The sequence below is a fragment of the Sphaeramia orbicularis genome, chromosome 15 (genome assembly GCF_902148855.1).
Source record: "Sphaeramia orbicularis chromosome 15, fSphaOr1.1, whole genome shotgun sequence".
NCBI classification, from domain to species: domain Eukaryota; kingdom Metazoa; phylum Chordata; class Actinopteri; order Kurtiformes; family Apogonidae; genus Sphaeramia; species Sphaeramia orbicularis.
Genome location: NC_043971.1, coordinates 51,325,167 through 51,339,396, shown reverse-complemented (window position 1 = coordinate 51,339,396; position 14,230 = coordinate 51,325,167). Strand labels below are relative to the sequence as shown.

Here is a 14,230-nt window from a genome sequence, read left to right as displayed (position 1 = left end):
TTTTTACGTTTTTTTTGTTTTGTTTTGTTTTTTTGTTTTTTTACAGTGTATATTTGACTCATTATAACACTACAATGCAAACATTACTCAGTTAGAAAAAAACATTTCCTTCCGGATTTATTTTTTTCACATTAATTTAAAATGACTTTAAATGTATTTAACCCTTTCATGCCTGTTATTCAAACATATATTTCCTGTTAATTAGTTGTTTTTGTTATAACACTACAGCACTAACATTTCTACATGTTTTGCTGATTAATTAATATTTTTTTCTACTTTATCAGGTAATAACTTATCATCACTTACCTACTAACTACAGTTACCTTTGACCTTAGGTGTTCCTAAATAAATCTTATGTTTTCTTTTAGATCCTGTGCTGAGAATATATTTATGAGTAAAGTTGTGTAAAGACTGTAATAAATGTATGTGACTGAAAAGAATCCAATTGGACACATTTAAGTCCCACTCAGTTTTATATTAATTCATGCATGAAAGGGTTAATATATGTTGAAACATGTTGGAAACAACTTAAAGATAATACCGCAGCTGTAAACTGTGAGCGACCGAGTTAATTATTCAATTATTCATTAAAAAGACAAAAACAAGATGTAAACGAGACAAAACAGGATGTAAAAGACGTGACCAGACAAAAACACACCTGGAATGAATGACTTTGTACTTATTTAGATCCTTTTCTTTCTTTATCTGAGCTTTTAATCCAGCAAAATGAAACTGAAAACTTTGGTTATTTGTGGTTTTAAACTGTTCTTTACACTCAGAATGTGACAAACACAGGAGATGAATTCAGAACAACAAACCACTGAATCATCTGGGGGTGTTTTCACTGAGAATGTGAACAGAATAAACCCTCTAGACTAAATAAAACATACATCATGAGTGTTATTTCACCAGCGGCTGCAGAGATAAACGTCTGCTGAGGTTCTGTTTTCCTGGAGCCTGAAGGTAACGTTAACCTTAACATTTAAACTCCGTGAACAGCAGATACTGAAGCGTTCTTTCAAACCCACGAACACTCAGACTTTCTGACCTAGTTTTGTTCGACAGACCAGGCTTCCTGCTTTTCAGGGGAAACTCCGTCTGTATGTGATTAGTGTCTGATAACATGTCCACAAGAAACACAATTAAAGCAGAGGTGAAGCAGGTTTTCATTAACCCAGTGGTTCCCAACCTTTTTTGACTCGCGACCCCATTTTAACATCACAAATTTCTGTCGATCCCAGACATTCAAAACAGAGATGTTTTTTTTTTTGTTTGTTTTTTTAATTAATTTGCTTGGATCATGTAAAAGTTTGCTATACTATGTTGCAAATCCAGGTTAATTTTAGACATTTAGTCTATATATTGTATATTATTGTGGACAGAGGCAGTAAAGCCAGGTGTAGATTACTGCACAAAGGGAGAATTGGATTTTCCTTGGTCAGGATATGTACAGTCAGTCCAACTTGGATTTACAAGGCTGACAATTAATACTGAACAAACAAGAACTGAAACTATGAATTATGAAAGAGCTGCAGCATCTGAAACTGACCACAGTGAACATTTGACAGATAAACAGAACCACAGTGCTGCAGTTTCACAACCACAGTTTGTCATGTATTTTATGTATGTGATCGTCTCTCTCAACTCATCAAATATATATATATATATATATATATATATATATATATATATATATTTTAATCACTTACTTGAAATTTCAGGTGACCCCATGTGGGTCTCGACCCCAAGGTTGAAAAACACTCTTTTAACCCTTAAAGACCCAAACGTCCTCCTTTAACCTAATCCATCTACTGATCTAAACTGTTTAATTCCTGTTGATCCATTTATTCTATCAATCCACGTCAATAATTGGTGTGAAATACAGTTCGTCATCTTTTCATGGTCATCAGATATGACCATATTTGGACGTTCAGAGGCTCCGTAGTTACCGTGGAAACACTGTCATCTTGTACAACATTGATTCACCAGTAAAACCCATGGAGTTGGATCAATGACAGTGGATGGACACACTGGGGTTATGTTCAGATAATGAGAGATTTTGAGGAAAAACTTATTTTTTCCTCATTTTGATCTAATAACCTTTGAATTTAATCTAGAGCTGCAACCGATTAATCGATTAGGTGCTTGAAGCGAATGTAAAAATTCACGATTCGATTATTTGACTCGAATTGATTGAAGGGACATATTCTATTGCAGGTTTCCTGAATTGAAGCTTCTTTGTGTGCCACAATAAGCGTCCGTGTGAAACACAACAGTGGAACCAATGTTTAACAGCAGAGAAACAAAGGAAGCAAAGCTTTGATTCAGGAGAATTGTGGTTGAATGATGTTTTTTTTTATCGCTTTGAGTCGATTAATCGTTTCAGCTCTAATTTAATCTTAACTTTTATGAAAATCTACTTGATCAGTGAATTAAATGTAGGAAAATACCTGATTTTCACTGCAAAATGCAAAAGATGATATTAGAATAAATGGAGATAAAACCACAATAAATCAGATTCACACTCAGAATAATCATCTGTGGTCCAACAGAGTTTTAGTGGGTCCAGTAGATCTGGTGGATCCATTGGATCCATTGGATATGTTGGATATTGGATGTTAGATTTGTTGGATCTTTTTGGATCTGTTGGATGTTGGATTTATTGGATCTGTTAGATCTGTTAGATGTTAGATATGTTGAATGTGGTGGATGTTAGATCTGTTGGATCCATTGGATCTGTTGGATACTGGATGTTAGTTTTATTGTATTTTTTGGATCTGTTGGATGATGGATTTATTGGATTTGTTAGATGTTGGATCTGTTAGATGTTTTTGGATGTGTTTGAGGGGCTCGTGCAGCTCTTTTCTGTTGGAGTCCACCGTAAACCGATAACCTCCGGGGAGGTGAAGAATGCGTGGACTGGTGCATTCCACAGACTTCTACCGCCACGATAAGTGAATCAATATTGAGCAGAACCCGCGGAGCCCCATATGGTGGTTCCGGATGGTTGTGCAACTCACACATTATTTTAGCCTCACTTTTCTTTTCTTTTTTTTTTTTCTTTTCTTTTTTTTCCACTAACTTCTGACCTGGTACTTTTATGCGTAATTACGCAACATTGACGTCCGGTCCGATCAAAGCCCGGGTGTTTCCACCAGCAGAACCGCCCTGTTCGGTTCGGTCACTTACATAGATGCTGTCGAAGGTTCCGTCGTAGAAGAGCAGGGGTCTGTCCAGTCCCAGGCGGTGCGTCTGGTCCGAACCCGGCTCCAGGACCTGGTCTCCTGCGCTCTCGCCGAAGGGGAAGAACTCTGCCCGCGTTACGCACTGAACCGACACCGCGAAGCCCAGAAAGGTGGTCCAGAAGAACCAGTCCAGATCCCGCACACCCATGGTTGACGTCTGAGAGCTGATCCGAGCGGAGACTGACGCCCAGGATCCGGGGAAGCCGGGGGAGTCCAGTCCGGGTCTGGGCGGAGCTGAGGGGACGGATCCAGGACTTCACACGGACACCCCTACACAGATCTGGACCCGGACTGGAACGATCCGGATCAGATTCTGGAGAAAAACCACTAGGATGATCACACAGATGGATCATGTCCAGAGGATCCCTGACTTTAATATTGGAAAAGTTCAGCTGATACTTGGATATGAAGCTCATTGATGTTGTAGAAGTTCAGTGTTTCAGAAAGTTCACCTTTAAAACCCACTGAAATCCAACCTTTTCCACAGATGTCCTTTCTCATGTTGTGTCATGTTTTATTTATGCATCTGTTACCAATAATTTCAGATCATTAATAAACTAATAAACCTCCAGTTCCTTCAACATTTCACTCAGGACCAAAAATCTGAGTTTAAACCAGTGTTTTTCAACCTTGGGGTCGGGACCCCACGTGGGGTCGCCTGGAATTCAAATGGGGTCTCCTGAAATTTCTAGTAATTGATAAAAAAAAAAAAACAAAAAAACAAAAACAACTTAATAGTAAAACATATGGTTAATTGACGGAGACAATCTCAATCCATAAAAGACATGACAAACTGTGGTTGTGAAACTGCAGCACTGTGGTTCTGTTTATCTGTCAAATGTTCATTGTGGTCAGTTTCAGATGCTGCAGCTCTTTCATAATTCATAGTTTCAGTTCTTGTTTGTTCAGTATTAATTGTCCTCCTTGTAAATCCAAGCTGGACTGACTGTACATATCCTGACACAGGAAAATCCAATTCTCCCTTTGTGCAGTAATCTACACCTGGATTTACTGCCTCCGTCCACAACAATATACATTATATAGACTAAATGTCCTCTGAAATTAATGTTTATTTACAACATAGTATAGTAAACTATTACATGATCCAAGCAAATTAATTAAAAAAAAAAAAAAAAAAAACACATCTCTGTTTTGAATGTCTGTCATAGTATGGTAAACTATTACAAGATCAAAACCAAATTAACCTCCTAAGACCCAGGACATGTCAGCAAAGTACAAGCTTTTTTTTTTTTTTTTTTTTTTTTTTTAATTAAATAAGTGCCTATATTGGAAACATCATGATGCAACAGTTTTTTCAGATGCAGTTTGTAAAATTTTTATGGAATGTCCTTTGTGGTGGACAGTTTTCGTTTGGTTTTTTTTGGGTTTTTTTGTAGAAAGTTGTGAAACTCTTGTCGACAAATCTGGACAGTGGGTCTTAGGAGGTTAATTTTAGCAAAAAAAAAAAAGTCTCCGTTTTGAATGTCTGGGGTCACCAGAAATTTGTGATGTTAAAATGGGGTCACAAGACAAAAAAACTGGTTTAAACTGTAAAGAAATGATGATTTAGAGAATGAATGTCAAACATACAGCCCACGGGCCAAAACCGGCCGGCCAAAGGGTCCAATCCGGCCCCTGGGATGAACATGTAAAATGCAAAAATTACACTGAACTAATCAACAATCAAGGCTGTTAAAATCATCTTAGTTCAGGGGCCACATACAGATCAGTCAAACAATAACAGAATAACCTAGAAATAATGACAACTCCAAATGTGTCAGTTTGTTTAGTGCAAAAAAAAGCAAGATTACATGAAAATGTTTACATTTACAAACTACCCTTCAACAAAAAATATGAATAACCTGAACAAATATGAATAACCTGAACTGTATTCATATAAATCAGTGTATTTGTACCAATATTCAGTCTGTTATTAAATGTTTTGTGTATTTGTAGATCCACTGTATCTGTACGTTAGAATGCATATTTATAAATGATAAACTGAGGCAGAATATTGTTAAAATGACACTTATTTTTCTTTAGACATATCAGATTATTCATGTTATTCACATTTTTAAGGAAACTTTGTAAACATAAACATTTTCGTGATGTAATGATACTTTTTTCACTGTTCTTATTTGACTGGTTCTGATCCACTTCAGATCATATTGGACTGAATGTAGAACCTGAACTAACTGACTGTGACACCCATGATAAAGGGTGTTTTCACACGGTGTACCCAAGTCCATACTGTACTTGGATAGGGCTGTTAGAAAATATCGGTTCTGCAATATATCGCAATATTTCATTTCACAATACTGTATCGATATTAAAAAGTACTGTATCAATATTTTTAGGTATTTATTCAAATGCAGATATTGTGGAGGTTCATTTTTGTCTTTTGTTTTTCTTTATTGTTGCTATCTTTATTATTATTTAACACTCTTTTATTAAATAATGTCAGTTCCTTTGTTGGGATTGAACTAAAATACTGTTCTGATGTTGGTTCTGAACTAATAGAATATGAACATTTGAACAGGATCTGAAACTGTAATGTCTGTGAAACAGAATTTCAGTTTGAACACAGGAACATTTTGTGATATAGCATTAGATCCTGTTGGGATCAAATACAAATGTGTTTAGTATTTGTGCGTATTTCTGGTGTAATTCAATTATTCCAGGAAATAATCATTTAAAAAAAGAAACAAACAAAAAATTGCCTTTTTAACAGTATCATGATATATCGTGATATAGCGTATCGTGATCCTAGTATTGGGATTTGTATTGCATTGCCAGATTCTTTCCAATACACAGCCCTGTACTTGGATACATTCACAAGCATGTACCGTGGCCCGTGCCCGAGTACAAGTGGGAGTTACAGGCCCGAAACAGTAGGTGGAGCTGTGGAAGGAATTCTGTCGCTATCCAACAAACGTAGAAGTGAGAAGAAGGTGAACCTTTACACCAGGGCTCTCAAACTCATTTTCTTTTAGGTTCTACATTCAGCCCGATTTGATCTCCAGTGGGCCGAACCAGTAAAATAATAACAGAATAACTTATAAATAATGACAACTGCAAATTTTTGTCGTTTTAATGCAAAAAAAAAATCCCACGGAATTATGAAAATTCTTACTTTTATAAACTATCCAAATAAAAAAGATGTGAATAACCTGAAAAAACTGAAATTTCTGAAGAAAAATCAGTGCAATTTTCACAATATTATCTCTTAACTTCTCATTTGTCCATGTGCATTCTGGATCGGATCTACCAAGACACTAAACACTGAGGAACAGGCAGAAAAGAGTTCAAATTTTGCTGAATTTTCTTTAGACATTTCAGGTTGTTCATATTTGTTCAGGTTATTCACATTTTATTGTTACAGGATAGTTTGAAAAAGTAAATATTATTATAACTTAATGTTATTTTTTGCACTAAAACAAAGACAAAAATTTGAAGTTGTCATTATTTATAGGCATAATATAATATTATTTTTTTCACATCAAACTGAGAAGAAAATCTGCAGTCATTCTTTTTTGTCGGTTCTTCTGCTGTTATTATTTGACTGTAGATCACATTGGTCTGGATGTGGAACCTGAACTAAAATGACTTCCACAGCCTTGACTGTGGAATTTTTGCACTTTGCAAATTCATCCCACGGGCCGGATTGGAACCTTTGGCGGGACGCATTTGGCCCCCGGGCCGCATGTTTGAGACCCCTGGTTTACATCTTCAGCTGAGTGACTGTTGTGTTCATTTGTAATACTTTTCTATCTGTTCTCCTGTTTGAGGCAAAGAGAAGAAGAGCGACCTTCGTTGTCCCTCATATTTCACCCAGTGGTTCGGTCCATAGGGCGAGACCGTTCTGCGTGGATCCGAGGTTTTTTCAGGAGACAACAGGAGCGCCCTCTATGGTCTGGTGGTGATCAGGTTACTTCCGGTCTCGGGCACAGATCGTATTCGCACACCAACGTACCATACTGGAGTCCATGCAGTCCGGACCCAGGACTACCCTCTCAACTGGACTTGGGTACGGTACACAAGCACGGAATGTTTGCATTCACACTGATAAAAGTAAGCGGACTTTGGGGTCAAACAGACTCGGGTACAGACTCGGGTACGCTGTGTGAAAGCACCTTAGAGACAAGGAGGTTCTGGTGTGACTTCAACTACTTCCAAGGTGGATGAAGAAGGAAAAAACTGACTCCAGGTCAAGAAAACGTTCCATCAGCAGCAGCCGATCAGACTCAGATGAAGCAGAACCATGTTGGTGTGGTTTAGTGGAGTTCACAGAGGATGGAGGGGTTAATACTGGGGATGGGTCTGAAGGGTTCTGTTTGGGGTTTTTATGATGGAGAGTTTTGGTAGCTAAAGTTTCTTTTTTTCTTTGCTGTTGCGTTTTTTTTTTGTTTGTTTGTTTGTTTTGTTTTACTTTTTTGATTTTTTTTTTTCTTTTTAGTTTTCATTGCTGCCAAAGTGTTGTGCTTCTTTATTGTTTTTGCTGCTTAAGTTACTTTTATCGCTGAAGTTTCTTTGCAGCTGAAGGTTTTTTTACTGCTGAAAAGTTTTGTTTTGTTTTTTTGCTGAAGTTTTTTTTGCTGCAGAATTTTATTTTATTTCTTTTTTTATAGCTGAGGTTTGAAGATTTTTTTTGTTGCTGCAGTTTTTTGGGGGTGTTTTTTGTTGCTTTTGTTTTTACTTTACTTTCATGAGTTTGTTTTTGCTTCTGACATTGGTTTGTTGTTTGCTGAAGTTTCTTGTTTTTTTTTTGCTGCAGAAGTTTTTTTTTGCTGCTGAATTTTGTTTTATTTTCATTCATTCATTATCTGAAGCCGCTTTATCCTCACTAGGGTCACGGGCGTCACTTGGAGCCTATCCCAGCTGCTTACAGGCGAAGGCGGAGTACACCCTGGACATGTCTCTAGTTCGTCACAGGGCTGAGCACATAGAGACAATCACTCTCACATTCACACCTATGGGCAATTTAGATTAACCAATTAACCTATCAGTGCATGTCTTTGGATGGTGGGAGGAAGCTGGAGTACTCGGAGAACCCATGCAGACATGGGGAGAACATGCAAACTCCACACAGAAAGGTCCCACCCCCGTCGACTGGTGTTGGAATCGAACCCAGGACCTTCTGTCTGTGAGGCACCAGTGCTATCCACTGCACCACCGTGTCACCCTGTATTTTATTTTGTTTAATTTAATTTTATTTCTTTTTTTTTGCCACTGGGGTTTGAAGTTTTTTCCTGCTGGAGTTTCTTTTTTTTCCCTGCTGTATTTTTTGTTGCTGAGGGTTTGTTTTTGTTTTCTCTTTTGTTTTGTTTTTTACTGCTATGGGTTCCTTTGCTGCTCTTCTTCATGCTTCACCTGTAAACTGTGGCTGACTGTACTGGTCCGGCCTGGATCCGGGTCAGGAGGTCCTGGACTGGACTCTGTGAGGCTCAGAGGTCAGGTTCACCTTCGATCGTCTGATTTACTTGACGTCTTTGGACACATGGTCCCAGTGTTGTCCCCACAGTAGAGCGGGTCCTCTGTGATTGGACAGCGAGGTCAGCTGACCCGGGGGCCGCAGTGTGAGGTCCAGATCGGGGACAACACCAGATCTGTATGAGGAGGTCTGGACCGGGGCCAGCGGACCAGCAGAGCAGAACCATCAGAGCATGGACCAGTTAGCGGCTACAGAGGACAGTATGACCGGGCAGCGGAGCGTGGACTAATCAGAGAGGTATGCTGCACCATCCCAGTCCACATGGAGTAATGAGGGGAGGGGTCTGCAGAACCCGACCAACAAACAGTCCACATGGAGTAATGAGGGGAGGGGTCTGCAGAACTCGACCAACAAACAGTCCACATGGAGTAATGAGGGGAGGGGTCTGCAGAACCCAACCAACAAACAGTCCAGGGTCAGAACCCAACCACTGGTCTGACACTGGACTCAGATCTGGAACTGGTCAGCGATGGATGTGGACAACACAAACACATGAAACAGTTAATAGAACTGGAAAAAGGGTCCGTCTGAACAGAACCAGTTCTACTAATGCACACAGTGTGAAGGGCCCCACAAAGTAGTGTGGCCCCTCCCTCACCTCTGAGCATGTCCAGTCATCTAGTTAAACATATTCAGCTCTAATTACAAACTAAACTGGCTCCATACTAGACTACCTTTGGACCATGGACTGGGTTTGGATACCATCAGTAGGGATGGGAATCGATAAGAATTTAACGATTCCGATTCCATTATCGATTTTGCTTATCGATCCGATTCCTTATCGATTCTCTTATTGATTCTCAGGGGGTGAGGGAATAAAAGAGTACAAACAGGTGTGTTTCCATTAACTGTCTTTTATATTTCCATCTCTCCACAGAAAATATAACACATACAATATGTATAAATAATAGTAACAGATGACGCTGGGCCTGGTTCGCATGTGTGTGTGTGTGGGGGGGGGTGAAAGTGAAACTACAGACTCTTTACTAATTCCTCTATTGCTGCATTTCCACTACGTGAAACCGGTTCGACTCTGCTCGTCTCCTGTTGTTGTGCACCTCATTTTCTTTCGCCTAATGTCGGAAACTTGTACTTGAGGGGGTACAACGTTGTTGCCCGCACCGGAACCGGAACTGAGTCTGGCGTTCACTCTGCCGCTACATTCACAAGTGCTGCTAAGTAGTGAAGCAAATACATGACACTCCTGTAAATGATTCACATGTGGACAAATGTTTGAACAAATTGGAGGGATTCCACCCTTTACAAGAAAAGGAAACTTTGACAGTGTTCCAGTGGACCTGGTGTGGTCTGTTTGGACCTGGTGTGGTCTGTTTGGACCTGGTGTGGTCTGTTTGGACCTGGTGTGGTCTGTTTAGACCTGGTGTGGTCTGTTTAGACCTGGTGTGGTCTGTTTGGACCTGGTGTGGTCTGTTTAGACCTGGTGTGGTCTGTTTGGACCTGGTGTGGTCTGTTTGGACCTGGTGTGGTCTGTTTGGACCTGGTGTGGTCTGGTTAGACCTGGTGTGGTCTGTTTAGACCTGGTGTGGTCTGTTTGGACCTGGTGTGGTCTGGTTAGACCTGGTGTGGTCTGTTTAGACCATTTCTGCCTCAGTGCCATGTCAGCTACGTTCTGACCAAAACAATGCAGCATACATCTGACGTCATCACGAATGCACAACGAAGGCGGAATCGTTAAGCAGGCAGGCAAACAATTCCAAGGAATTGAGCTACTGGGAATCGGTTCTCAAAAAGAACTGGTTCTCGATTCCCATCCCTAACCACCAGGGTGTGATTTGTCAAAAAACCAGAGGAGGGGATGTTTTTTTTTTGTTGTTGTTTTTTTTGGGGGGGCAGCAATTATACACATAGGGGTGCTGTCTATATCTAATGTAAGTAACGCTGGTGTGAAACAGAGTCAAACTTTACATATTTCAGTGTCCATCTTCCTACAGTGGATCTGACACAAAGTTTCCACACCTTCTAACCTGTATCCACTGGACTCACAAATGCTGGGCCCCATGAATTTGTCACGTTAACACCCCCCCACCCCTTTTATGGCACCCCAGTGCATGGGGACGTTTGTGAATTCTGAGACTGCGACAGTTGGGTTCAGGTGAACGTTAGTGACAGTGATGGAGGGTATAGGAGGAAGAAAACTGACACAACCTGATGGCATTTACAGCAGGTTGGTTGACCCCCCCAAGGATGAAATTCACTGAGCAGAAGTAGGGATGGAAAAACGGGGGGGGGGGGGTTGATCCCCCTCCATCCCCCCAGCAAATTGCGCCCTGATTACCATGGTGATCATATTATTGGATGATCTGCCACTGCTTTTAGCACAATGCACCTACGTAACCCATGAATTTAACCACATGTCAGGGGTTTCAAACATGCGTCCCGGGGCTAAATGTGTCCTGCCAAAGGTTCCAATCCGGCCCGTGGGATGAATTTCCAAAGTGTAAAAATTCCAGTCAAAGCTGTGGAACTCACTTTAGTTCAGGTTCCTCATACAGACCAATATGATCTACAGCTGGGGTCACCAATCCTGGTCCTCGAGGGCTGGTATCCTGCATGTTTTAGATATTCCCTCTTCCCGCACACCTGGCAGTCGTTATCAGGCTTCTGCAGAGCTTGATGATAGGCTTATGGCTTAAAACAAGTAGGATACCGGCCCTCGAGGACCAGGATTGGTGACTCCTGATCTACAATCAAATAATAACAGCAGAAGAACCGGCAACAAAGAATGACTGCAGATTTTCTTCTCAGTTTGATGTGAAAAAAACATGACATTATGCCTATAAATAATGACAACTTCAAATTTTTGTCTTTGTTTTAGTGCAAAAAATAACATTAAATGATGAAAATATTTACATTTACAAACTATCCTGAAACAAAATGTGAATAATCTGAGTAAATATGAACAACCTGAAATGTCTAAAGAAAATTCAGTCCAGTTTGAACTCTTTTCTGCTTGTTCCTCAGTGTTTAGTGCCTTTGTAGATCTGATCCAGAATGCACATGGACAAATGATCAGTTGAGGCAGAATATTGTTAAAACTGTACTTACTTTTCTTAAGAAATTTCAGTTTTTTCAGGTTATTCACATCTTTTTTGTTTGGATAGTTTATAAAAGTAACTATTTTCAGAATTTAATGGGGGGTTTTTTCACTAAAGAAAGACAAAAATTTGCAGTTGTCATTATTTATCGGTTATTCTGTTATTATTTGACTGGTTCGGTCCACTGCAGATCAAATCGGGCTGAATGTGGAACCTGAAAGAAAATGAGTTTGGGATCCCTGACATATGTGATCTGACTTTAAAAATTAATTTAATCAGATCCAGTGAAGTTCTGTAACAACTCAGAGGTTCAAACTACAAACGAATTAATGTAATGAAATGGTTTCATTTTAGTGGTGACTGAGTGGGAGGGGCAACAGCCACATAGTGAACCACCACATAGAACAGGGTTTCTCAATGTTTGAGCCAAGTTTATTATCATTAACAAAAACTAACAAAATGACGAAAACTAGAATTGAAAAAACATTTTCGTTAACTGAAATAAATAAAAACTATAATTGAAAGAAAAAACAATAACAAACTGAAACTGTATTGTGTGTTTACAAAACTAACTAAAACGTATAAAAATTATGGATAAAATTCCCTTCGTTTTCGTTTTGTCAATGTCAGATTGATGCAAAACAGATTTATTTCGCTCAAGCAATTTTATCTAGCAGCACCATATGACACTTGACGGTCTGTCACTTGTGGTTTCCAGTCGTCTTCTGGTCCCCACTCTACCTGGAAACATGGAGACTAAAGCTGGGAGAAAGCAGCAGAGTCCTGTCTGGGATTTATTTGAATACAATGGTGAAGATATGAAAAAAATAAAACTAAAATAAAACTAAGCATTTAGAAGAAAACGAAAACTAATAAAAACTAGCAAACCTGCTCTAAAAATAAATTAAAACTAACTGAATTAGAGGAAAAAACATCAAAACTAAATAAAACTAAACTATAATGAAAAATCCAAAACTATTAGAACCTTGGTGGACAGTGGGTCTGACAGAGCTTATATACATTACATAGGTTGGGGGGGGGGCTGGGCGAGGTTCTGCAGCGTACCTTGCGGAGGAGCGGGGAGGACATTGGAAATTCACCATTGACCTAATATGCTGCTTGATATTGATACTTGTACAGACTAACACCCCCCATTTTGGTCTCTGCACCCCCCTTCTCAGCTTTCTCATTCCAAATGCCCCCCGACGGTATCCCAACACCCCCTGGGGGGCAGTACTACGCCCGTTGAGAAACACTGACTTAGAAGAAAAACAAAACACCTAAAATGTGGGTTTTCCCTGGACTATAACAGGAGGACGTCCATTTTCTTCCTTTAATCCCAGATGAAGCAGAGTTTTCCCTCCGAGTACGACAGAAGAAGAAAAAAACTACAGCAGAATGAGCTGAGAACAGCTGTGAGGTCAACGCCTCCATGACTGTCCTCCCTTTGTCCAGTTTTAATGATAGTGGAGCTGAGTTTATACCAACAGAGAAGTGATGAAGAAATACTGACTACAGACTGGGTTTTGTTTACTGGAACGCTTCATGTATCCTCCATAACCTACGGCCTGGAGGGGCTTAAAGAAAAAGGTCGTGTTTTGAAGTGGGGGGAGGAGGGCCCCTTCGCAGAATTTTGCCGAGGGCCCACAGAGGTCTGAACCGGCTCTGAGTATGAAGATGGAAGAAGAAGAAGATGACTTTAAGAACACAAGATGAAAAACAACGAAAACAAGATGAAACAAAAGGGATACAAGAAGAAAACAACGTTAAAAAAAAAAAAAAAAATCCAAGATGAAAATGACAGAAATGATGCAACAAAATTAGATGAAAACAATAGCTTGAATTAAGACAAAAAAAATCTGCCAATGAAACAAGTGAAAATTATCTTGGTCAAATTTGTTGAACTCAGATTTTCCAGATCTATTGTCTGTAAATCAGTTCTTATATCTGACTGAAAAGTTCCTCTGTAGGTGATTCTGTCTGATTTTAAGTGTGATGAGATATTTGGATTAGAAATGAGAAAAATACACTTGGTAACATTTAGATTTTTGCAGTGAACAGTCCTTATTCACAAAAATGTGAAAAACCTGAAAAATAGGTTCAATGTAACGCCTCAACTTATCATTTATACATTTTGATCATGTTGGATCTGCAAAGGTATTAAATATTTAGTAACAGACACAATATTGTAGGAGTTTGGAACTAAAACCAGTTTGACAGACTGGACTATTAAGACCTTCAGTGTCTTTTTTTTTTGCATAAATTCATCCTGTGGGACAGACTGGAAGCTTTGGGCTGGTTTTGGTCCACAGGCCGTATGTTTGACCACCTATACTTTAAACTAATATACTGGAACATCTCATCTCTGAGCTGTTTTACTACAGCGTCAAAGAGCGACTGTTCGACTGACAAAGAAAAGTCCACCGTCAGGTTGTATT

At 39.5% G+C, this 14,230-nt stretch overlaps 1 protein-coding gene across 2 annotated transcripts in view; it reads right to left on the bottom strand.

The window, feature by feature from the left end:
• Positions 1-3,477, bottom strand: part of LOC115433794 (nidogen-1) — a 49,099-nt gene extending 45,622 nt beyond the window's left edge. Inside the window, exon 1 of one of the 2 annotated variants that reach the window (XR_003937425.1) lies at positions 3,190-3,455. Coding sequence is in view for 1 of the 2 variants with exons in the window: in XM_030155298.1 (XP_030011158.1) it covers positions 3,190-3,393 (204 nt within the window). In the remaining variant the exon portion in view is untranslated. Of the gene's footprint in view, positions 1-3,189 lie in introns of both variants that reach the window. The other variant, XM_030155298.1, reaches the window with a different exon arrangement.
• Between the last annotated feature and the right edge of the window lie 10,753 nt (positions 3,478-14,230).